A 24,696-nucleotide genomic window follows, 5' to 3' on the forward strand; every position below is an offset into this window, starting at 1 on the left:
TTACAAACGCTCTCCCAAACCTCGCCTCCTATCACAGTTCAGCGGCACATCTCAGTAATCCTCCTTCACCTGCAGAGGGATTCACCCCCGCTGCTGCCATACCTCAGAGTGCTCCTGAAACTCATTCCCAAGCGCACACTGGAACCCAGTTCTGCATTTACCTCCTCCCTCCGTCACTAGGAGCTCGCACTTGTGAGAGTGCTGGGAAAATGAATAAAGCGCGTTCCGCATCGTGTCTGCGGTGTGCGAGTACGAGGCTGTTCATACTTTCCTAACTAGGGAAGCTCCCATTTGTGATTTGACACTTTCGTACGAGACAAGTTTTAATGCCAGACACACAAAGGACCCCGCTGAGGGGGCCTCAGGAATTAATGTGAACATAAACTGCATCACTCAGAGCAAGTACATTCAAGGATGCAGCATTAGCAAGTCAGAATAATATAAAATCTTTTGAAGAAATGCTTTTATTAATACAGCTAGCAGGCCACTGCCCAGCATCTCAGGAAATGCCATGCAGAATAAACTAGTTGCTGTTACTCTGAGGTCTGTATTCCACTGCTGATGTTACAGGCTACCAAATTTTCATATTTTCTAAGCCTGCTCAAGCAGAAAGAAAATTGCTATAGAAAACAACTAAATCATATGGTTTAGACCTTTTGTATCCAATAGCTTATTTTATGCTCTTTTGTTAAAGGCAACTGGAATTACCTTTAATTCCTTCTCCCCAGAACATTATTCTCACAAAATTACTCCCTTACCTTCATGTAAATATGAAATAATTCCTCTGAAAAGCACATTTTTACTAAGGCACTTCGAATTCTACTAAATTACCTACTAAGATAGCTTATTATGTGAAAAAGCATTCCTTCCCCTTGGACAGCTTTTTAAGAGGGAAAACCTTGCTGTAAAGTTAACTGGCATTAAGGATGTAGTTTTTAAGGTATTTCCTTTAAGGTACTGTAAGCAAAGAGAGCACCTTAAAATATATATAGTATCTTTTATTAGAATGGTTTCTTTTTGTTTCATCTGTGAATCTCAACCCACCAACTCAATTATTCACTGCACCTGTGCCAAATCATTCCACTTTTGTAAACCTTTCCCAGCCTGAGTACAGACACAAACAGTAACAAGGCCATAAAAAGGGAACAGACTCCCACACTCTGGTCTCCTTTACAGGAGATTTACATTTTCCTCACAGACAGACACGAACCTTCTACCTGCAGAGAACCGACTCCTCTGTTTCAATAATTCATCAATACAATTAACATCTGATTTCTCAGCCATTCCCAAGTAGCCCAAAACAAATACTGCCACACTGGTAAGGTTCCAATCTTCAGACAAACAAGTTTAGTAAATAAATTACTTTAAACAGTTTGCCAGACAGGGTAAGGGGATGGGCAGTGGCTTTATCCCCATGCCTTTCCCAGGTTTGAGTAATAAAAATGGAGCTATTTAAATCTCCACCTAACATCATACAGGTGTGAGAATACCCTGCCAACACCTCTCTCTTATCATTCACTATCAATGAAAGCCCAACCAAAGAATGTTCAGAAGGTGCTTGCAATTACAGACAGAACACACGGTATTACACTAAAGTATTTAAAACCTGCTTTGTGGCATCAGGAAATAAACACAAATATTGCACCAAGGAACCTCAAACACCTAAGGAACAAAGCCATCATTTTAAATCAAAATCCTATGAAATAAGATACAAATATGACAGCAGCAAACTTTGAAAAAATACTATCTTTGGCTTAGTGACCTGTAGCATAAACATGCATTTCTTCCATCACAGGAAACTCGTTAAGACTTCCTGTTATGAAGTGGCTTGGCTTAAATAAACCAGGGTGAAAAACAAATCCATATGTAAGGCAGGAGGGACAAGAAAAAAAACCAAGCCATACACTTAAAACCATCAGGGTAACAGGTGTGACAGTTAGTGACCAGAGTCTAAGAGGGCTGCAGTCCAAGCAGCCTTGCCAAAATAAGGTGTTTTTTCATCAATTATTCCCTTGGACAGGGAGCGAGCGTCTGTGCTCAGGAGAGACCCAACAGAAGTTGTCCCACCCAACTTCAGTTCACCTTTTCCTGTCCTGGAACTTCTGTAGCATCTGAGGGAAGCTGTTTCCCACATCTTCAGCTTGACAGCTGAGCATCAAAATTAATTCACAGTAATTAAACACAACACAGGTGGGCTCTGATAGTATTAAGTAAATTCAGCTCTGGTTCAGACATCAGAAAAGGACCTCCTGGCACATGCTTCACTTCAAGAACAGCAGGGTACAATTTGGAATCAGAGAGACTAAGGAGTGGATTTGTGAGACCTTAACTTACAACAATAAAAACTACATACAAACTTCTACTTTTCTAAATGGAGATAGAGAAGCTCCTATATAAACTCAGGATAGATGATCTCTAGCTAAAGCACATCCCAAAAGAAAAAGGTCAGGGAGTTGTAACAGGTTCTATCTGAACCTGGAAAAACCTAGAAGGGAGTCTTTCATTTAAATGGTAAGGTGGGGTGAGTGGAACTGATCCTCATTCCCTGTGTCAGAACAGGGAGTCAAGAGCTACAAAGAAAAGGAAACCTAGGAATTAATTTCAAATGAACATTTTATCAGCTCAAAGTGCGAAATTCACCGTTCCTGTCACTTCTGGGTTGTGCCCATTCAGCAGTGAGGGAACACACGAGGTAGGCTGATAATGTGCCTGGGGTGAAAGCCTTTCCTACCAGTATCAGAAGACACACGCAGCAGGACAGTTCCCACACTCCCCCGGCAGAGAGCCACCAAAACTTCCACAAACTAAAAACCTGATACCTAACACAATTTCAGCCCTTCAAATATGAAGTTTGAATGATGTCATTGGCAGGTCAGCTGGCAGCACAGCTTTACAGCAACTCAACAGGGGCATGAACAAAAAGGTGGCACACTGGAGCATCAATCTTAATTAATTTTGCTTTCAGAACAGTCCTTCAGGTCTTTGTAGATGAACATCCAGCAGTGAGGTACACAAAAGGTCCTTCTTCTCTTACTGCTTATGTTTAAAAATATTCTCTTTTTTTCCACTAAATGCAAGCATGGTAAAATTTATCTAGAAAAGGGCATTTCTGGTTCAGCCTTTGATTTAGCCACTTACCAAAATTTCCTATTTTTTGTATGTCAAATCAAATATTTTTCAAAGAAAGACAGTTTCTATGCATAAAGAGCAATTGTGCAATGTATCTCTGGTGCCATTACCTTAATTTCTTTTACTACAGAGGCTTCAGTACCATTAATCACAACTAAAGTATTAGAACATCTCCTAGTGTTTCCTTTAAAAAAAAAAAAAAAAAGACAAGTTACTTCCTCCTTATTAAATTTAAATCCCAGAAAGTCATGGGTAAGACAAGAGCTGGAGAAATGATACAGCTGCACACGGAGAATTACTGCTGACTGCAGTCACAAATCCCAAGCAGGCCCTGCCTACAGCCACTTGTTTCCCCCTCCATGCCAGCACCTCTCCTGTGCCATTCACAGGAGCAGAGCTACTCCAGCTTAAATGCAACCAGCTCTGTGATGCAGCTCCAGCAACTGTGTCACCCCTCCTGGGCCAGCCGGGGACTGGAGCAGCTGTGGAGGTGCCCAGGTGTCTGCTGAGGTCATGCTCTCCCCCTCTGTCCTCAGCCACACGTCCCTGCTTTTCTCTCACGTCTTATCTGTCACAAAAAGTTCCATTTGTTGTGGAAACTTTAAAGGGTATGGAACAACACACCAGGTGTTTTGCGTACGACATAAAAAGTTGTCCTGGGGTGACTTTATGATGCCAGTGGATAGAAACATTCAGACGAAGCTATCAGACAAACAGAATTACTGCACTAAACAGCCCCTAACACAAAAAGCTGCATTTGTACCAGTGTAACAGGCTCAAGTGGTGTGACCAGCTTCTCCTCCTGCTCACGGAGAGGCATAAAACACTGTGGAAGAGAATGCAGCTGGCAAAGCTCGGACAAACAAATCTATCCTCTGTTTTTGAATATACGCACTTTTAAGAGTGCTAAGTCGGTATGTTTTTGCTCTAGTCTGCTTTGGACACAGAGCTCTTTTCTCACCAGTACATTGGAAGGACTGGCTGCCCTCCTTCCACTCCCTTCTGCCACAACTGCACCAACAGTCTTCTCCCAGTTCATGGTTTAACAGCACCTAACCCAAGTCAGAAAGTGCAGCCAACAACAAGGAGTTCATTTTTCTAGTCCTCACTTTTCATATTAATTTTTTCTTGTCCTCACTTAGTCCAGTGTTACTGTAATATGCATAAAGATACTAGTTCCAGGAAAAGAAGATACCACCCTGACAACTAACATCTGTAGTTCTTCATATTTTGAAGCCAAATCCATAAGAATTACCTATTTGTATCCCTTATATCTAAAACAAACACTCTGTACCCATCACCTTCTTACACAGAGGTACTTCTGTTTGGAAACTGCTAAAACTTCTAATTATGAGGCTGCTGTCACTGACCAAATGTTACACCAGTGATTATTGTTGCCCTTCACACACAGGATGATAACTACACACATAGCTTTTACAATAGCAATGTCATTGTTAATAGTGACTGAGACACTAAGGCATGCAAATATAACGTGTTAGCAAATGTCTGAGTTAACCATAATAGTGTGACAACAGCATGAAAAGGCATCAGTGCAATTCTAATGTAAACAGGATCTTGGCCTTTAGACTGAACTATAAAACACGTCCCTGATATTCTCTTTTCCCTCTCCCACTTTTTGCTACCAGCAAGGTCACAATCAGCTGAGTAATGGCACTGGGTTTCTTTTCCACTTCTCAACCCAGAGGTCACAAACTAGACCACACGACAGAGACCAATCCAGCAGAACTGTCTCACGTTGTTGTGACTCCCTCCCCACAGGGCTGGAGCCACCACAGACCGTCCTTGCCTTTCCACCACTCAAAAAGCAGCGTAAGGAGCTGCTGCTCATCAGCTGAGCTCTGGCAGCGGCCACACAGCTCCCGGGCTGCTCCAGTTCCCAGGAACGGCCCTCCAGGGAAGCGAGGCAGGGTTGACACAAGCGTGACTTTGCTGCTGGTGACATGACAAGGCGCACCTGCAGTAAAACTGATCAGCCAAACCCGTGACTTCTGTACATCCCAAACCCGAGCGGCTCCGCACACACCGCCTCCTCCTGCCAGCAGTATTCCAAGCAAACACACACCCACCCAATAAATTCCATCAGCACGGGTACGAGCATTAGGAAGGCAAGTTTAAGAAAGCGAAAGGACTTGAGCCACCGCCTCTGAGGCCTCCTCGCTCCGGCTCTCCCCGCACCACAAAGCGGCGCCGGCGGCTGCGCCCCTGAGGCCGCCGCGGCCCTTCGAGCCCTCCGCGGCCGGGAGCCCGGACAGCCCGGCCCTCCCCGGGACAGCCCCGGGCAGCGCGGCCGCGGCCCCGCTACCGAGCCCGACCCGTCCTCGGGCCGCCCCGCCCGCTCCCGCCAGGCCGGAGGCCGCGGCCCCGCCACTCACGCATGAGGGTGCTGAAGGCCACGACGCCCAGGAGCCCCTGCAGGAAGATCCCGAATCTGTCCATGAGGGCGCCATTCTCGCAGCCGCGGTCCCCGGGCCCCGGCGCGCCGGCGGGCCGCGGGGTGCCGGCGGTGAGGCCGAGGCTGCCGTTGGGCGGCGGCGCCCCCATGGCGAGGCCCGGCCGGCGCCCTCAGCGGCGCATGGCGGCCGTGCCAGCCCCGCCGCCCGCTCCCGGCCCGCCCCAGCGCCGGCCCCGCTCCCGGCCCGCCCCGCTCCCGGCCCGCCCCAGCGCCGGCCCCGCTCCCGGCCCGCCCCGCTGCCGGCCCGCCCCAGCGCCGGCCCGCCCCGCTGCCGGCCCCGCTCCCGGCCCGCCCCGCTGCCGGCCCCGCTGCCGGCCCGCCCCGCTGCCGGCCCCGCTCCCGGCCCGCCCCAGCGCCGGCCCCGCTCCCGGCCCCGCTCCCGGCCCGCCCCACTGCCGGCCCGCCCCAGCGCCGGCCCGCCCCGCTGCCGGCCCCGCTCCCGGCCCGCCCCGCTGCCGGCCCCGCTCCCGGCCCGCCCCGCTGCCGGCCCCGCTCCCGGCCCGCCCCGCTGCCGGCCCCGCTCCCGGCCCCGCTGCCGGCCCGCCCCGCTGCCGGCCCCGCTGCCGGCCCGCCCCACTGCCGGCCCCGCTCCCGGCCCCGCAGTGTCACCGCCCTCAGCGCTCCGCCCGTGACACCGGCAGGGCCGGCCCCCGGCACGGCCCCGGGCTGCCCGCCGCGCTCGGGCGGAGCCGGCTGAGGAGGGCCCGGTGCTGCGGGCAGCTGCCAAACGGCGCCCGGCTCCAGCATTCGAGCACTGGCTCCGGCATCCGCACAGCGCCCGGCTGAGCGTCCACCCTCATTTCTAAAGCGCACCGCAGCCCCGAGGAAGCCCCGGGTCAGAAGCACAGCCCCCGAGGCTTTTCTTAGCCCAGACCGCACAGGGCCAGGGCAAGGCTGCTATCACTATAGAAAGAGGAAAGTATGACCTGGTCTCTTGAGCAAAAATGTTTCGTCTTTTATAAAGGACAACCTCCCACCCAATGGATTAAACAAAACATTTCAGCACTTTTATCTGGAAAACTGTGAAACCGGACCTGTTGGTGAGTGAGCCTGTGACTGGTGCCATTGTGCTGTACCCCTCTTCATCCTCTCCAGCCAGAACCGCAGCAAGTTTAGGTTCTTATTTTCAGTGTGGAATCAACCCAGGTCCTGCTGCATTGTATTGCTTTCTTACACAATTTATTTAATTTCTTTAAATAATTTTAAACCCCTATCTAAATACGAATTCACCTACAAATATGACCCAGAAAGCACATGTTTAAATATATCAGAAACCAAAGCCAAGCACATGAATCAGTAGTTCTTTAAATAACATTTGTTGTGTCTCTATTGCAAATTTACCTACATGACTATCCTTCCTGGAAGGTGATGCCAAACAGTATTGGCACACGACAGTGATTTTTCTAATTTTTAGGCTGCATCATAAATGTCTGGAAGCTGCAGCTAGAAAAAGAAATGCTCTCAGCTCTCTGACCTAGAGAGCACACAGCCAAAATGGTCTGTCCAGTGCCTCTGGCCCCTGGTCAACACACTTCTGTTTGAGCTGCCAAAAGTAAGAGCTCAGGAAAGCAAATAGTTACCTAACAAAAAAAGACGTGGACTGAAGCACATTTGGCTTTTTCTCTCCCTTGCACACAGTGCTAACAGCCACCAAGTACTGCTTTTGCAACCTGGACTTGACCTATTTGCTTATGGCCCAGGGTGGGGTTTTTAGCTTTTGCAGCTGCTGCTGATCATTAGACATCCCACACACTTACCCGATCTGGACCCCAATACTGGTTAAAGACTTACCTAATGCTATTTATACACAAACCCTATGTTTCAGACATCAATCTGGAAACATAACTCAAAGGGCTTATGCTTCATGTTACTCCATATTCCATGCTTTAAACCAGATCATTCCCCCAAAATACCTCTCTCCAAGGGTTTCATCTCCTCATGACTCCTATAAGCCCTTCTGAAACCTATGGCAGACAAATCACTGCCTCCTGCTATGTACTATTCACAAGCCTTCAGATTTCTCTCAAGCACACAGTGCTGTGTGAAGGCAAGTAGAAGATTTATGTTAAATCCTACATATTTATAGAGGTCTAAAGACAGTATTAAGCAAATCAGTTTCATCCCACTCCTATGCATTTTCTGCACCCAGTGTAAAATCAGCTCAAGGTAACTGAAGTGCAGCCAAGAAACAAGTGCCGAGTACAGTCTGTTGGAATGCCAAGTAAGGAAACAATAACTTTGCAAGGCAAAGTTGTTTCTGAAACATCCTGTGGACTCTCATGTTATTCAGAGGAAGCAAAGCCAGCCTGTTTTAAAATTTCAGCTTGCTTGGGTAGCTCTACCCTTTACAAAACCATCCAGGAGCACCTGCAGCACCTGCAAGGTTTGCAGTGGATTGTATCAAGCAGCTTCCAAGGTTCAAATAAGGCAATAAAAAAAAGTTACTCCAATTTGTAGGCCCCGTCCTTGGCTCCTATATATTAATTGGATTCAGCACCCTGTGAAACAAAACCTGTTACCTTGAAGAAGGCTTTGATAAAGAGGTCTCCTGCATTTGAGGGAACTGGATAAACCCAATCAAACTCTTTAACACGAAGCCTCTCCAAGTGGTATTTATGTGGCTTGCATTTACCTTTCATGCAAGTAATGAAACATGCCAGACAGCTTTCCACAGTTTTCAAAGATGGAAAATTGGTCATGGTCAGCAGCAGTATTTATGATGATATTAATACCAAAGCCATCAGTAACAGTTTAAGTATCTTTTTTAATTTTCTTACAACCACTTAAAACTGTCATATAACACAAACTTTTGTACACTATTTACAGACAAAACAAGTAAAATATCCATCCAAAATATTTTTTTTAAAAAATCCTCTGATTAAATTGTTACACCTGCTCAAACAATGGTGGGACTTAATAGGCATATTTTCTTGTGCATGTTTCTCTTCCATGTAGTACTTCAGTCTCACTGCATATATTTTTTTTCTTTTAAAAGTTAAAGAAAGATAAAACAAACAGAAGGGACACAACATAATATGCATTTAAATCTTTGTTTAAGAACAAGCAGCTAATTAAAAAAGGCAAAATACAGGAAAAGTGCATCAGTTCCAATGAGTTAGTACAAGAAAGAGGCCCACAGGTGTGGAGCTGGCACCCTTTTGGGCAGAGACTCCTAGAAGACCTCTGATTGTCTATAGAGATTATTTTAAATTTATTTTAAACAGATATTAAAAAAAAAAAAAAAAAAAAAAGGAGAGGAGAAACATGACACCTCCAGATTTTTTTTTGTTTTGTTTTGCCATGAGGTTTCTTGGAAACTGGTGCTCAACTTTCAGAGTGGGTCAGAATTCCTTTGTGCCCAGAGCTCAGTGTTGACCCCCACGCCATGAGCTGTTACTGAGCCCCATGGTCTGCCCCATGGTCTGTGCCAGGCCAGGGGCCCATGGTTTGTACCAATCACTCAGACCCACTGCCTTGGAACTTCATCAGTGCAAGACCTGCTCCCTTCCATGGTTTAAAGCTGAGCCAAACGCTGCTGGCTGGGCACCTGAACAGAACAACTTTGTCTTCTCATCAAAAGTCCACTTGCATGTCTGGTGCATTTCAGGACAGATGCCACGCTGAGGAAGCTACAAATGACCATGGAGACAAAGTATCACTAACCTTAACTCATTTTTGTTGCGTTCCATACAGATTCATATTTTGGTTTTACAATAATAAAAGAGGCTTGTTGTCTCTGGTGTTCCCAAGTCCCATTGCAATCCTTCGCCCAAAAGGCTGCCTTTGAAAACAAGGCTACATGCATGGTTGGGGAAGGGTGGCAGCACTCTGAAACAAGGGGTCAGCACACAATCCCTTGGGAGGGGAGCCTTCATTCTACATCTGAAGTCTCCTGACCTAGCCTATGTCTTTGTGCTTAGTTACTTTTAGATAATCTGAGCTCACAGTAGGCAGTAACCAGGCTGACACTTTGTGACAGGACTGGTTAAGGAGTAGCTTTGTACAGGATCATATTTTTGGCTTTCTGGTAAGGCTGCTTCATCTAGTAACAACAGATTTGGTCCAAAGGTATCCAGTCTCCAATTCGAGCTTGATAGTTTTGAAGCCTGTTCCATTACATTCAAAAATCTCACAAGCCACTGGGCTTTCTGCTGATGAAGTACCAAGGCTTTGTACTTCAAACAGAAGAATGGAGTGCTCAGTCCAATCGACTGTAAATATATTTACACTTCTGTGAACCTAGCAGCTAAATACTCCTTCCCTCCTTTAAAGCATCACTGGAATAAAGAACAAATACTAGCAAATCCTAAAACAACAACAAAATACTGCGAAAAGTTGTGACAGAGAATGTAATCTTTAAAACCACTCCCGAACTCTTTTGTATGTACTGTTTCCATTAATCCCAGGAGAGAGTGCAAACACTCCTGGAGTTCTATACAATACAGAAATTAATCTGTCTCTTATTTCATTCCTCAAAGAGGAATTTTCAGAAATGTTTAGAGCTAGGAAAAAAGTAGTCTTCATTCACCAAGATCAGTGCTGTACCTCTCCTTTCCTGGAAGGACTGATTTCAGTTTAGGATGGACTGCAAGCTGCTTGTGCTTTAGGGATAATTCTACCACATTAAACCTCCATTGGATTTTTGGAGGTCAAATACTTCTGTTACAGAATCCTTGAGTTGGTGCAGAAAGCACACAACAGTGACCCAACAAAATCTTCCTGCCTAACAAAGCTAAGCTTAGCACAAAGTGGTACCACCAGGTTTCTAAAGCTATGATGTGCAAACCCAAGACGGCACAATGCATATGAAAATATGACAAGCAAGAACACAAACCCTCAGTGGGTCAAGCCAAGGGCAAACTCCTGTTAACTCCACATTAACAGTACACGAGGTTCAGTGGAGAGTTCATTTTCTTGTACTGAAGACATCTGTAGTCCATCAGTGCCTTTCTCCTGGACTCCAGCTTTTTTGTACTGTATGGTGAATTATGTGCTAGAGAACAGCACAAACCCCTGAACCCTAAATTACTGAAGTCTCACCCAAATCCAAGATCCAGCTACACAAAATCCAGTTTTGAAGAAACAGAGCGACTAAAGCAGCACATGAGCTCATTTCAAGTCATACTGGAGTAAGATGAACAAGTGCAGTTGTATCATCTGCCACACAGAGAAAGAGAAACTTGAAACAGAGTCAAGTAGAAATACCATCCATCAAGATAAAGCCCCAATTATTCCTTTTAAATCCAGCAATAAAACAGAGTGCATTTTTTCCAGGAAACAGAGTGTACAGTACCCGTGTGCAGCATAAAAAACATTTCACAAATAATGAAAACATCCCTTTTGAAAATCTCAACAAAAATAGATCCCACTGGGACCAGACTGTCAGTGCCTCCCAAAACAAGGCAGAAAAATCCAGCCTACAAAACATGACAAAGGTGACCAGTAAGTATCCCACTAACAGTTGAAACTGCTGACTGCTTTATTTATTGAGAAAAGGAAGTATGACATTTAAAGTATTTAAAACCCCAGGTACCATATTAACAGGTCCACTAAATTACCCATTCAGCTCTGTTATCTCCTGACAACTAGTTAGAAGGACATCTATCTGTCTATAGGGAAAGGTGGAAGCAACATCTCTTGGCTTTGCAGGTGAATCCTGCCAGGCATCAGGACAACAGAACTCTGGGAATTCTACTGCACTGACCCAAAAGCATCCTCTTCCAGCCCAGAAATTCCTACTGGTCAAATTTCTCAAGATGCTGACAGCAGCAGTGTTTCTTTAGAAATTTTTTCAAGCCTAATGGCTTATCAATGCGTTTGTCCTAAGGGACTTGAGTACAGGCAAATGATCTAAGCACAATATGAAGAGCCAAAACATCCATTTACACCATTATCTGATGTAAGAAGGAATAAGGGACACTTTGATTTCAATTTAATTGTGTCTTCACACTGCTTACAATATGGGATAAAATTTTTTCTAGCTACACACTGCCCCCCTCCCTCAGGAATATTCAGCTAATAAATAGTCTGACATTTACATTTTGATTCTGGAATGAAAAAAAAATCTGATTTTAATACTTGTGTGAATAGTTCTGCCTTGACTACGCAGTTATTCTAAGGGGCAAAAGCAACAACCCCCAGTTACTGAGCTCTGCTTAGTGCCAGCAGTTTTCACTGGAGGAACTCCCCCTCAACACCAACGTGGCAGGTACAGTCACAGGCTGTGCCAACTCAGCTCTCAGCCTACAGACCACATCCTTGCTGAATTGTGCAGCTCACAGCTTTGGAATGGCCAATCAATCACACTGGGCCTAAGGGACACTTGAATCATTGAGCAGAAGAACCCCTGTTCATCAGAACTGCATCTTTCCTGAACCAATCCCTGCAGAAAGCACCTTCCTAACTCAAATGCATTCGTAGGCCAGGGGCTTCCTGCAGAGATGGATTTGAATAGGACAAAGGAGCAGAGCTGCACACATCCAGCTCCTGCTTGTGCTCCTCCAAACACTCCAAGAACAGGCAGAGTGAATGAATGCAAGAAAGTCAGCTGAAACTCAACTCTTATTTGATGTAGATCTTGATGTGAGTTGTAGAACTCTGATGTGAGTTTCCCCACACCTTTAAGGGAAAGTAATGTAAGCCTGGTTACTCAAAGTGTAAAGCACTGGCCTACAGCAAGTGGCTGATTGGGTTTTAGTACCCTGGAAAATTAAAATCAGCAGCAGTTCATCCTACTGTGAGTCTACTGATGGAACTAAGATGTCCCACTGGTCCTTTTCCTTTTCTGTAATAAAAGCACACAAATCCCTTGCCAACCCACCAAATTTTCATCAAGTCTGATCAAGCATCTGTAGATAGTTAAAAATACAAAGTCAAGCTCATAAGAGTTTCCAAAATGCAAACACTGGCAGAGCTATGTTGCAGTCCTCTATTGATTGCAGTTTCCTTAGTGTATTCTCTAAACAGATGTTCAGGTAGCAAAGCAAAAGTCTGCTGACAGGCTCTATGTACATGGCCCAACTGTTTACTAGAAGAAAAAGGAAGTAACTTCATACAATAAAGAAAAAAAAAACCAAACCTGACAACCTAAATACAGAAAATGCAGAGGCACTTTCTCTTTCCTTCCTTATGTCCTACAGCCTGCCTGTAAGAGAAGTGCAAAATAATTAAGTTTTCTGGCATCTGAAAAAAGGAACCATCCAGGTTATGCCTAGAGAAGTTTCAGCTAAAGCTTTGGAACAGAAGCTCTGTGTGCTGACATTGGTTTGCACTCTGGACATGCCCACAGAAGCGAGACTGCTGTGCAGCCACGGACCATGTGTCCAGAAAGAGCAGCTCCCTCCCTTTCTTGTTCATCGCTTCTACTGTTCAGGCTACAGAGGTAGTAAAAAACAAAAGCAAAACCAACAACAGTGAAACAAACCAAAACAAACAAAAAACTTCAAAAGGAACCACACCCTTGCTATACTGTACATTCAGAACCCTGTGGCCACATTGTTGTCCTAACAATGAACAAATTCATTAAAAATCGGAACATTAACAGACGAATGTGCAAAGAACACATTCCAAAGTCAGTGCTGTGGTAAAGCAAGTGTTCATCCACAGGGAGGGAAGGGGATTCTGTGAAACACCAGGAACAGAAAGGTTATTTCTGGCAGCCTACATGCGAACGTAAACAGGATCCGTTTCCTCTTCTAAAGTTCCGCGGCAAGAGAACTTTGAAATGTCATTTCCCACAAGAGGAGACTTCTCTGTAAGCATTAAAAAATACATTAAAAAAAAGGGAACCATAGAGCAAGAGACTATTGTGTTCCCGAGCTGGCAGCTGGTAGAGTAGCCCCTGTGTTTGCATTGGCATTTTGCTCCAGATGTTGTCTTCCTTCTGTTGAAATAGAAAAAATTGAGGCTGACGCACACTTTTAGGTCACCAGGGCCTCAGTTTAAGTTCATTTGGCTTTACTTGCTAGACAGAAAGGAGCATGTTTTTGTAGTTGTGCTTCAAAGATCCACTTCAACTTGGCTGCTCCTCAGTTTGCAAACTGCTGGTAGAAGGCAAGTTTGACTCTCTCAATGTGATGGCAGAGTTTAATAGCTGGTCCAAGCTTCAAGTCCATGCACTCCTGAACAGTGGGCAGGGTCAGCAGCAGCAGTGCCTGGCCATCTATTTCCTATCAGAAGACAAAAATTCCATAGTGACTTTGTTGTTATTCTCCCTGCTCCTTCAGCTTTGACTTGCTGTAATTTCAGATTTGTGACCGCTTGTGAATTAGATGTTTCTTTCACGCTCCCCCAGGCAGCTTAGAAATCTCTCACACACACAACAAATTAACTTCTTTCTTAAAATGTCAGCTCAAATCCACTGAGGCACAGACTCTCAGGAGATTCTATTGTAAAAGATACAACCAAACAAAAGAAACCAAGGGAAATTCATGCAGAAAGTAATTTTAACAAACCACTGCATCTTCCCGTAGAAATAGAGGTTCCACAAGGTGAAGTATATCTGGAACATTCACCACCACAAACCACTCTAACCATTAGTTCTAATAGTACAGTTTTAATAGACACTGGTTTTATAGCAAATTTTAACCAAGATGTAAATAAAATGTTGACTCTTGTAAGGTGCTTTGTTGTAGCTATTATTTGTAGTTTTAGGATTCAGATGCTCTGCAGACCAAAATATACATCCCCCAGTAGTGAGAAACCTGAAAAATTCTGGTCATTCCCTGAACTCTCCTCTCTCAAACTGCTGCAGGTTGCACAAATACTTGTTTCCTCAGAACCCTATTAAAAAAAAAATTCTTTTTCTGACTCCTTAGATGATAAGCCAAGTGGCAGATTCAACAATTAACAGAAAATGATACCTGATCAAGGAAAATCCTTGCCAGTGGAGCACAGTCGGTGGATTTGAGGAATCGTACCACATCAGCCACACTCCATTCCAGAGGGTTACTGTCCAGCTGCAGCTTTTCAGCAACTTCCATCTTTATGTCCTAGACAAGTCAAAAGAATTCCCAAAATATCACACATACTTAGTCTTTATTCCAGTCCTATAACACAACCATAATAAACATAATGGATTTTAATTACTCTGTAGAGTTTTCACAATGCCCTTCATGGGGTAACAGAGAACACACATGTTGTGGTTAATACTCCCAAGGTTTTGGTACTTGCTCAGCAGGGAGCAAGCCAGGGCAGAAATCTACATTCCAAGTTACCTTTGGTGAAGGAGGTTTATTTTCATCATCAGAAAAGGAAAAGGTCCTGAGCTTCCTCTTCCGCTTGTCTCGGTCCTGAGCCAGGGAATGAGACAGCTCACTCTGGGTGGGAGATGACGACAGGGATTTCTTCTCTGACACCTCTGATTCTTCAAGCAGCTCATCTTGGTGCTCTGAGGTGCTGTCCTCAGTCAGAGACTCTTCATCCACCTCGTCCTGATCATCCTCATCTTCTGCTCCACTGCCCTGAAGAGTTAGGAAAAAAGAACAAAAGGCAGCTGTAAGTCTTAAGTTACAAAGAACAAACATTTGCTGTTTCAAATGAAGCAGCCAAAGACCACATCCCAGATCTATGAGTGCTGCTGGCAGTGTCCTACCTGGGGAGATCCAGCTGGAGTGTTATCCACGGACGTAGAAGAACGTTTTTTCTTATGAACAAAGAAATGTTTTCGTCTCTTCCGTCTTTTATTTGGTTTCTTCATGGCTACTTCCATGTTGCTGTGGCCACCCGGGGGCCGACCTATCCGCTTGTTTTTCCGCTTTCCGTAATAGTGTGCTGCCAGGACAGAGGAAAGGAGCAATGTGCTGAAATGCACCTTCAGTGTCACTGGTTAAGCTTGCCCCTCATCGGGACTAGAAAATCACTACAAGGACACTTCCAAATAGGAATCCCAGTTCTGCAAAACTTCAAGATCAGTATGTCTGTATTTTACACTTCAATGTGGTTTATAAGGAACAAGACTTACAGATCAACTTGGTTTGATGTAAAGATTTACATCCCCCTGTATTTTATTATCTCTGGGAAGCCCCCAGGTGATCCTATTTTATACAAAAATTATCCAAGATATGGTCAAATTTAATGGTGCCTCCTATGATGATTTGTAGTTTTTAAACATGGCCTCAAGGCACTTTCCGTTCTCAGGTGTCAAATGGTTAAAGCCAGTCTACAAAAACCCTAAAAACTCAGAAAAGAGCTTGAAGGTGTTGCATTTTTTGCTCACAACAAATTGGTAAAAGCAATTATAATGCCACTTAAATTACAACATTGGTCAGCTCTTGTACAAGAAGTTTTTTTAAAAATATCAAGTTTTAAGCACACAACAGAAGTTAAGCCATGGTTCTACCACTTAATACAATTTTTTTTTCTCCCCTGCACACTGGAACATGAATATTTTCTAGGCCTCTCTACGTAGTGCTTGAGCTGCTCCTTCTGGAGTCAGAGCCAAAAGAAACTAAAATATAACACTCCAAACCTAAGTATGGATCAGGGAACTACTCACTGTACTTGGTCTTTGTCAGCACAGAGCAGTTCTCTGAACACTTATCCAGCACCATCTGAGGGCCGAAGAGGTTTGGACAACATTCCAGCTTGATGCACGTTTTCCTGCAGAAATCTGCCACCCGATCTGCCGTCCTCACAACCTCCACGGTCGCACGGTAGCTCTTGCCTTTGTATCTAGCATTGAAAATACGGGCATCATTAGGAATCTTCTAGTTACCAGGATAAAAGGACTTCACTGAAAGGTGTACAAGAATGCTGAGATCAAACTGAGAAAAAAATATTAACAATGATGAGCTTTATGGACTGCCAATTCCAGGAAACAGGAGCTCCTGTCTCTTATGTCAGATCCCCAAATAAAGAAAATCTATCACAGAGGTGGCTGCAGTACCAAACACAGCAACACTGCCCCATCAACAAATACAAAACACCATCTGAGAGGACTGTCCCAGAGTTCAGATATTTTGTTTTCTTTGTTCAGAGATGGTTTGCTCTCTCTTTACTTTTATGGGATTGCAGAAATGCCCACTGTGACATGGACAGTTGGTTCCTCACACCAACGCTGAGAGCACCCACTGAGCTCATTCAGGTTAACAGCAGACAGCTTTTGGTGAGCCTTTCTGTGCTGATCCTATGGAGGCAAGGGGACCACTGCCACATTTCCAATCAGCTTTTGTCCAACTGCTGAACAATTCCGCAGCACAGTCACTTGCATGACTCCACATACTGCTCCTGTTTGATTCAAATGAAGAAATCTTTCCTTTTTGTTCACCAACTGAAAGAGCTGCACTGTGCAATATCTGCCAGAGCTGCTCAGCATTTCTGCTTTGTTCTCCCAGCACAGCAATAAGCATGTGCTAATATCTACCAGAGACGTTTCAGCCTGCCAGCACCTAGTTAATACCTTGAAAAAAACAGCTGTATCATCATAGTCCAGATACCCCTGGTGTCACTGCTGTAGCAAAAGAAAGCAAGCAGCAAATTCAGTGAGACTAAACAAATATTTTTTTCTTTATTCTTTAGCTACACTTTCTATTTACACTAACCTTTGTCACCTTCCTATTGCCCAGTTCAGAGCAATCCTTCAATATGTGGAAAGATGTATTTTATATACGAAACAGATCCAACAAAAGAATTACTGACATGTTCAAAATTATGTAGGGAAGTGTGTAGTGGCACATTGGGAAAATCTAATCTCTAATATGCAAACACAGTGACCTAATTACAAAACCATCCCTAGACTATAAAGGAATATCTGGACTTATCAAATATATGCAAATATGTTCACTGCTTTTTTTTCCAAGCTGTAAAAGTAATCTTGCAAAGAAGCGTCAACCCAAAAAGCTCAGCAGGAAAACTGAGAGTGCTTTAGGGTAGACTGCTGTAGAAAGACATCCATGTCAGGCCATTTCAAAGCTTCTAACTTTATTTCTGAAACATCTTTTTCCACTAAGAAATTTGTGTGGAAATGCCTGAGAAGCTTCCCAAGCAGAACATGTTTCTGCCTTAAAACACTGAAAAATTATCTTCAGGTTAATCAAATAATCTTAAACCTCACACACAGGTCTGTCAGTACAATGTTGTACCAGTGCCACACCGATCTCTAGCTGCTCACATACCTGTACCAGAGTACACTTCCACATAATGGAGCATTAAAATCACATGCACTCCACCAGAATTCATAAAGAAATTTGCAAAGAATTTAACATTTAATGGCTGTTGGCATCTTGATACACTCTAAGTGATTTCTCCTTCCTGAAATGCAAGTTAAAGCACGGACTGTAAAGAAGAGCTACTGAGACTGACTAGAGAGGGGAAGAGGACAAGAATTTACTTGGCTTTTAGGGTCTCTCCATGGCCATGCCACGCAGCCTCTTCATCCAGCTGCAGCTCTCGCAGGACGCGGCTGGGTTTGTAGGCGGCGTTGATCAATAAAGTGAGAACCTACAGAAAACACGTGTCAGTTATTTGTACAATAAATCTGTTTTAAAGTGCCCGGGCAGAATAGGAAATTACTCCTATTCATCCAAATTATCTAGCATCAAAGCACTCATTCACAGCAGGATTACAGACACCTCCTGACAGTGCCAAAACAGAACACTGAGAGCAGCCGACACTTGGGGCCTTCCCAGCCCTCAGAATTTGTCTGCAGAGTCACGAGTGTATCCAGCAATTTCCAAGTCATTGCCCTTGAATTACACATCACTAAATTAATTCCTGGGGCTGAGTACTCCCAAACTTGCATAACCTTGGCTGAATCTGAGTGATTATCTTTAAGACTGTATGTCATGTGAAGATGTGCCAAAAAATGCTGCAGGATTTTGCTGGCTGCTAACCTACTGCTTACAACAAAACCATAGTGCACAATCCTAAGCTGTCATCTGTTTTGCTTCCATGAACCATGGTAAGGTCTGTATTTTAATAAAATGATAATTTCTCGGGTACTGTAAAGTAACTGGGAAGTTGTGAATAACCTGAAGTTAGTGGGGGATAGTACAAAATGTGCACTCAAATTGTACTTTTTATGCTCACTGTGTGCTTATTCCAAATCATTCCCAGCTGGGTGCACAACAACCTTGACATTACAAATTTGCAGTTTTATTGCTACTAATACAGCAGTGCAGAAATCAAAGAAAAGAATTAAATATAATGCAAGCACTAAACTGTCTTTAGGATTCCTACAGTGAGCAAGGCTCACAACTGAAATGAATACAACTGAGCAATACTGGCTGAAATTCCAGCACTGCTCAGCACCTGCACACCAGCAGGATTTGTGCAATTTTATGCTTTCAGGCAATGAGGCAGAGTAAACCTTCAAGACTAAATGAAGCTGCCACAGAATTTCACATTTGCTCTTTTGCAGTTCTTACAATAAAGTACTAAAACAGGCAGGAAGGATAGGGTACTTTTCTGCCTACAAAAATGGGCCTTTTTCAATAATCTGCTTGATTCTTGACAACCAGACTCTTGTTTTACATCATGTCTGCCAGGAAGTCTTTCTTAAGGTCTGTCCCCATTAATACACTTGGTACTGAAGGCAAAAATTCCAGGTATGTTGAGCCAATTCTTATATATAAAGTGATCATTTCATGACAGCTCAAGTGTGCATATCCAGTTAGCTGTGTCTTGGGAAATTTCCAGCTTCTCAGGTCAGATAACAAGCACTCCATGACCGTTTTTGAAATTTCAGAAAAAAAATTATTACATTAAAGTATCTGCAAATTTGCTGTGAAACACCTTCTGGAGAAGAAGCTCGCTGGCATTAAAGAATGGCCTCCTCCTCCCTCAATTACATAAAGAAGCCAAACTGTAAATTCACCTGATCTGTGCAAATTGTATCCAACTTACAAAACACAGATAACCCTTTTAATTTCCCAATTACTGAATGTAATTTGCCATTTTGACTAAGAAAATCTGTATTTCTTCTGTTTTACCATCAATATGCAAACTGTAAAGGAATTTTGGGATTATGTCCAGCTAAATTCTGTTAACTAAAATGGAAACATTTATTACAGCTATAAAAAAGATACTAACTCCTTTGATTGTGGTAATTACAGGTTATACTATTTTAACAGAAAATAACATTTAGTAGTAGAAGGCTAAGTGTTGCTTAGATAAATGAGAGGCTTTTACTCTTATCAACCATTGATAAAACCATTCATGATTTATACTTTATTATATGCAAAAAGATACTCTTTACTGACCATCAGCTTAAATTTCTGAATTACCCATCTGTAATTAGAGAGAGACTCTGGTGTTTAAGACACACTGCTTTTTGCAGTGTATCCATCCAGCTCACCTCCTTCAGCACCAGAACACAGTTCCCAGGTCCCACGGACTGGGGAAGCTCTGCAATCCTGCCTTTGTTCAGGTAAGGCCCCGAGAAGCACCGGTGGTTGAAGTAGATCTTTGGGCAGCAGTACTTGCCATTAATTACCACTGAGAAGTGAGAAAACAAATGTTTAAATCACACACTGCAAATGCCCCAGGAAAGAATTTCGCAGTAGTTAACAGTTTGTCTGCTGCAGAAAAAGGAGGGGGGAAAAGTCCTGTGTGACAGGGATTTGAGGTAGTTTCTGTGTCACGTTTCCAATGGCAGCATTAGTTACTCCACACTGCCAAAACATTCTTCATACTTCACACCCGTGCTTGCAAATTGTCAAGCAGCAGTAAATAAAGATGGTCATGCATCAGGAAAGAAACATTCCTTCCTGGCTAGTCTGCTGCTTATGGTATCACACCAGGGAGAACAACAAAGACAAAGACAATCCCAACTTTTTGGTAGCAGAAGCACTTCCTACACAGCAATTACAGATAAATTTTCCAGTCAATTTTCTCTCCCCCAAATTCCTGCCACCAGAGAAACTGGCACTTATTCTCCACTCTTTATCCTAAACTGCAGCATCACATTGTTTTGCATTTTCAGATTCTTTTCTTTTGATTAGCAAACAAAAGATGCAGCAACTGATAAACTGACCTTTGATGAAGTGATGTCAAGCTCCCTATGTCTATCAGCATTGCTCAAAATTCAAGTATTAATATATATTGCAGTACACTGATGTACAAAACCAATATTGTTTTACCAGCAGTGTTGCAGTTTTTCTTGATTGAACAACACTATCACTTAAAGACCTTAAATTCAGCAGTTGAAAACTGGCAAATAAATAAAGTAAAATTTACATTATGACTCTATTAAAAGCCAATTAAAATGCTAAACAAGCACACATCATTTTTATCACATTTGCTTTGGTGATGCTTCAGATGTGCACTTCACTGTACAGAAAACAGCAGAGGAGGCACTCTGTTGCCAAATGGATGGATCTGTGTGACTTTCACCAGCAGATGTACTTATTCATCACATTCCTTCTCGCAACAGTTTAGAAAATTATTAGATTTTGCCATCTGGCACACAAGGTAGTTTACTGTTTGGATTGGTTTTGTTTATCACCATAATGAAGTTAACATAAAAAAAAACAGAGATCTGCTTCCAAAAGCCAGATTCCAACAGCTCTGAGCACAGACACAGCACACCTGCTTCTCCCACATGATCAAACATAACAGGTGACAATAAAAGGTCACCTGCACATGTCACAGTACACCATCAGCTTCACATACCCTCTGCTGGCAGGGCAATGTTCTGGTGTAAAAATCTGATTTCCAGGCTTAATGCACATATGAAATGCAGAACACAAGTAACTGCACGTTTTTGTTTGTTGCATTCATTTCTGAAGTTCAACAAATCATCAAGGGATGAAAATCTCCAAACCCTTTCCTTTTCTCCCCTCTCCTAACAGGGTTGAGCAGATGAACTCTTACAGGCTAACTTTTTGTTAGCCTAACCTCTGTGGATCAATACCTGAGTCAGAAGAGTTCAGTTCCTGGTTCTTTAGTCCATCATGAACTGTTCTTGAGGACAAAATTCTGAAATGAAAAGAAGAAGGTTCGGAAAACAGACAGATAGTCACAACAGTCACCTGTTACTAAAACACACCATACTTGTTTTCCTCAGCTTTTATTAACCTGCTTTTCATAGCCTGTTTCACAATAACATGCAGAAACGACCAAATTCCATTTGGAAAAGACTTCTGTCCTGCTACAGCCAGCAGCAATCTTTCCTTGCCTGAAGTCCATGTGCCACCTTAGTGACAGACACCTCCAAAGCTACCCACAGAAGTTTACATTCCCTGACTCCTTTTAACTTCACATTTCATAGCATAGGGCAGTGTAGCCTCACCTTATGCATTCTGAAAAAGATGGATTTTAAACAAAATACAACCAAAATGACTCCAGTACTCTGGTAAGGATCCCAATTACAAAACATGGGGGAACAGTCTGCTCAGTATTTTAGGAGCAATGCAAACACTGGCAGGAATACTGACAGCTCTGGTGTTTGTAAAGCTGTAAGAGTCAATAAAGCCAACTGTGAGCATTCCACGGAGCATTTCTGAGCAGGCTCACAAGACTGAGTTCCACATGTATGACAGAGTTTCTGCACTAATTTTAAGTATTAGTAGAACTCTTTTTGCCTGCTTTAGGCCAAATTTCATCTGGGAAGGAACAATTACAAAAAACCAAATTCCAAGCTTTCAATCTCCTTCTTCTGTAGGGCAAGGGATCTTTTTGAACATCAGCAGAATCTACCAGCATTAACACAAATTCACTGTAGAATCTCTCAACCCTCAGTACAGCACTTTTGCAAATGTACATCTTCCCTAACACAGCACATTTTCCAGTTGAAAAACAAAGAGAAAAACCTCAAAAAATAAAAGCAAATAACCAGTTACTTACTGTTTCTCTGGTTGAACTACTGCAATTTTTTTCTGCTTGTTTACTGAAAGAAAAAAAAGAGGAAAATATGAGAGGCAAACCAATGAAGCATCTAGAACAATATATATATAATGGACTCAGTTCTTCTAAGTTATACAGCAAAAAGGATCTATGTTCCCATCACTGCAGTGTCAGATAGCTGACCCAGCTGCATGAGTGGCACAATGGCCCAAGTAATTGAAGAAATCCAGAAGGTTTACTTCAACTTCCATTAAAAATTCTTTAAATCAAGCATGCATATGCCCAGTTTTCTACAAAATCTAACCTTCTGTACCTCTCTGTTTGCACCAGAGTCCCTAAACCATCTGTACTACCAGCCAAATAGCAATGACATGCTTTCTTTTTCAGCACCCAAAGGTTATGGTCTTTGACTGAACGTGCCACTTTACTGGCACGGTAACTTCAACACTAACTTTGAAATGGAATGAAACCTGCTGGTTAGAAACACTAATGACTAAAGGTAATTGCTATGCAGGAAAACAGTTGCAACCAAGTCAGTCATTCAGGTGATGGGTCCACTTGCTACTTCTGGCTTTCACAATCAGGTAGTAAAATAAAACAAGGTAATGCAACATTATGCCTCTTCAACAATTTCAGGCTTTGGCCCCAACAAACTTCTGGATTTCTTTTCAAACCATCTTTTATCTAATTAAGATCCCCCCCTCTTCCTCATCTGTCCTTGGCAGTGCAGGTAGATTAATTTCTCTTGCCTTGACTTGCAGAAAATAACAGCTCATTTCAATCTAAAAATTTTCTTACCTTATAAATTCTCCAGTTTCTCCAACCCCCATTAAACTTCAATAAACATGTCTCCCTAACCAGTTGAGAGAAGACTATCCTACTGGTGTAGTTAAAAAGACAGGGTTTGCTCTTCAGCACTTTGTCATTAGGGATCACCACCACCTGACCCACTGAGAAAACCAGTCCCCTTTATTTTGACTCCAAAATGTGCACACCCTCCACGCTGTTTTGTTGTGGCACCAACTTTACTTTGCACAAGTGCAAGTGTAAAATCAGGATCAGTCAGACACAGGGCAAGAACAGCTCAGACAGAAGTAAATGCAGAGCATGGGGAGTGTTCACACACAAATAGGATTTCTTTGTTATGGCCAGTGGATTGTCCCCACAGGCCCCTAGAGTGTGCAAGGGCCTCAAGCCAACACTGTGGGGGTTTGGAGTTGTTGTAGGGTTTGGAACTGGCCCCATCACCCAGGGGGACAGTTGTGCAACGCACAGATTCTCTGAGCATGATGAACGATTCCAAACTCAGTGATGCCAGCAATAATTCTGCAGTAATTTGCTCTGGCAGGTCTCACCAGCTCTAACCCAACACTGCAAACAGAAGAGATCTGGTACCTATTGCTTTGCGAGGAGGCCTGAGCTGATATCCATTCGTCTCACACCAACCCACTGGAAATATATTCATTGATTCCACACTCACTATACACTCAGGGACGGGTTTCTTGGAGCCTGTTCAATTTAGAAAAGGAAAAATTGAGATAAGTCATAAACCCCCTAATTTGGTTAACACTTGCTGTAAATTTGTTAGTGAAGGTGCTTTTATTTATGGTGTATCTGGAACACAATAGCAATCATTTATTCATCCCCTTTTACTGACCAGATTCTTTCCTGACCTCATTTACTTCCTCCTAAAGGCTGGAGATGGGAATTTTCCTTCCACAGTTTAGCAGAGATGCACAGTGCATAGTAAGTGCATGCTGATGTACTTCCAATCAAGAAATGGGATTATAATGGAGAACAGCTGACACAGGCTTACTCTATCTTAATGAAGAAACTTTCCTTCCCAGGTCTGGCCAAAGCTTGCTCAGAATGCAAGTCACTCATCTGTGAAACTGTCACAAGGGCCCGCTCAGCACTTTGCACGCTGCATGAGCCCAGCACTGACACTGCAATGCACAAATGCCATTTTTGGCTCAAATCAGCGGTGCCAGCTAAGGCAAACTGGAAACAGACAACGCAAGTGAGTTTTGATTGTGATTTCATTGAGGAAGCTGTGCCTTGCTGCCCATATTCTGAACACAGTGAGTATGCTCCAAATACTCCTCAGGTTTGGGGATGGCACTACAAGCAAGGGTAGTGTAGTGATGGGCAAGCACTCCTCTCTTCCCCCAAATCAGCTTACCTTCCAGCTGAAGCCAGAGGTACGAATCTTTTAACTTGGTGACTGTAGCAATGCAAACTTCTTCAGGATCAGCTGGGTTCACAGCCTCGAGTTTCATGTTCTCTTTAAATCCATGGTCAGAAGTTAACTA

The 24,696-nt window shown here is 43.4% G+C and overlaps 2 protein-coding genes across 3 annotated transcripts in view; both read right to left on the reverse strand.

Annotated features, from left to right (window-relative positions):
• Positions 1 to 5,706, reverse strand: part of LOC136366045 (musculoskeletal embryonic nuclear protein 1) — a 40,514-nt gene extending 34,808 nt beyond the window's left edge. The window contains exon 1 of the mRNA XM_066326852.1: positions 5,523 to 5,706. Coding sequence (XP_066182949.1) covers positions 5,523 to 5,691 — 169 coding nt within the window. The 5' untranslated portion in view covers positions 5,692 to 5,706. The remainder of the gene's footprint in view (positions 1 to 5,522) is intronic.
• A 2,640-nt stretch (positions 5,707 to 8,346) lies between these two features.
• SFMBT1 (Scm like with four mbt domains 1) overlaps positions 8,347 to 24,696 on the reverse strand; it is a 72,345-nt gene continuing 55,995 nt past the window's right edge. For both annotated transcript variants that reach the window (XM_066326832.1, XM_066326831.1), the window contains exons 11-21: positions 24,567 to 24,693; positions 23,780 to 23,893; positions 22,385 to 22,427; positions 21,453 to 21,517; positions 19,896 to 20,035; positions 17,931 to 18,040; positions 16,098 to 16,273; positions 15,195 to 15,373; positions 14,818 to 15,063; positions 14,464 to 14,592; positions 8,347 to 13,770 (exon numbers count right to left, since the gene is read on the reverse strand). In XM_066326832.1, coding sequence (XP_066182929.1) covers positions 13,630 to 13,770; positions 14,464 to 14,592; positions 14,818 to 15,063; positions 15,195 to 15,373; positions 16,098 to 16,273; positions 17,931 to 18,040; positions 19,896 to 20,035; positions 21,453 to 21,517; positions 22,385 to 22,427; positions 23,780 to 23,893; positions 24,567 to 24,693 — 1,470 coding nt within the window. In that variant the 3' untranslated portion in view covers positions 8,347 to 13,629. The remainder of the gene's footprint in view (positions 13,771 to 14,463; positions 14,593 to 14,817; positions 15,064 to 15,194; positions 15,374 to 16,097; positions 16,274 to 17,930; positions 18,041 to 19,895; positions 20,036 to 21,452; positions 21,518 to 22,384; positions 22,428 to 23,779; positions 23,894 to 24,566; positions 24,694 to 24,696) is intronic.

The sequence above is a fragment of the Sylvia atricapilla genome, chromosome 11 (genome assembly GCF_009819655.1).
Source record: "Sylvia atricapilla isolate bSylAtr1 chromosome 11, bSylAtr1.pri, whole genome shotgun sequence".
Taxonomy (NCBI): Eukaryota; Metazoa; Chordata; class Aves; order Passeriformes; family Sylviidae; genus Sylvia; species Sylvia atricapilla.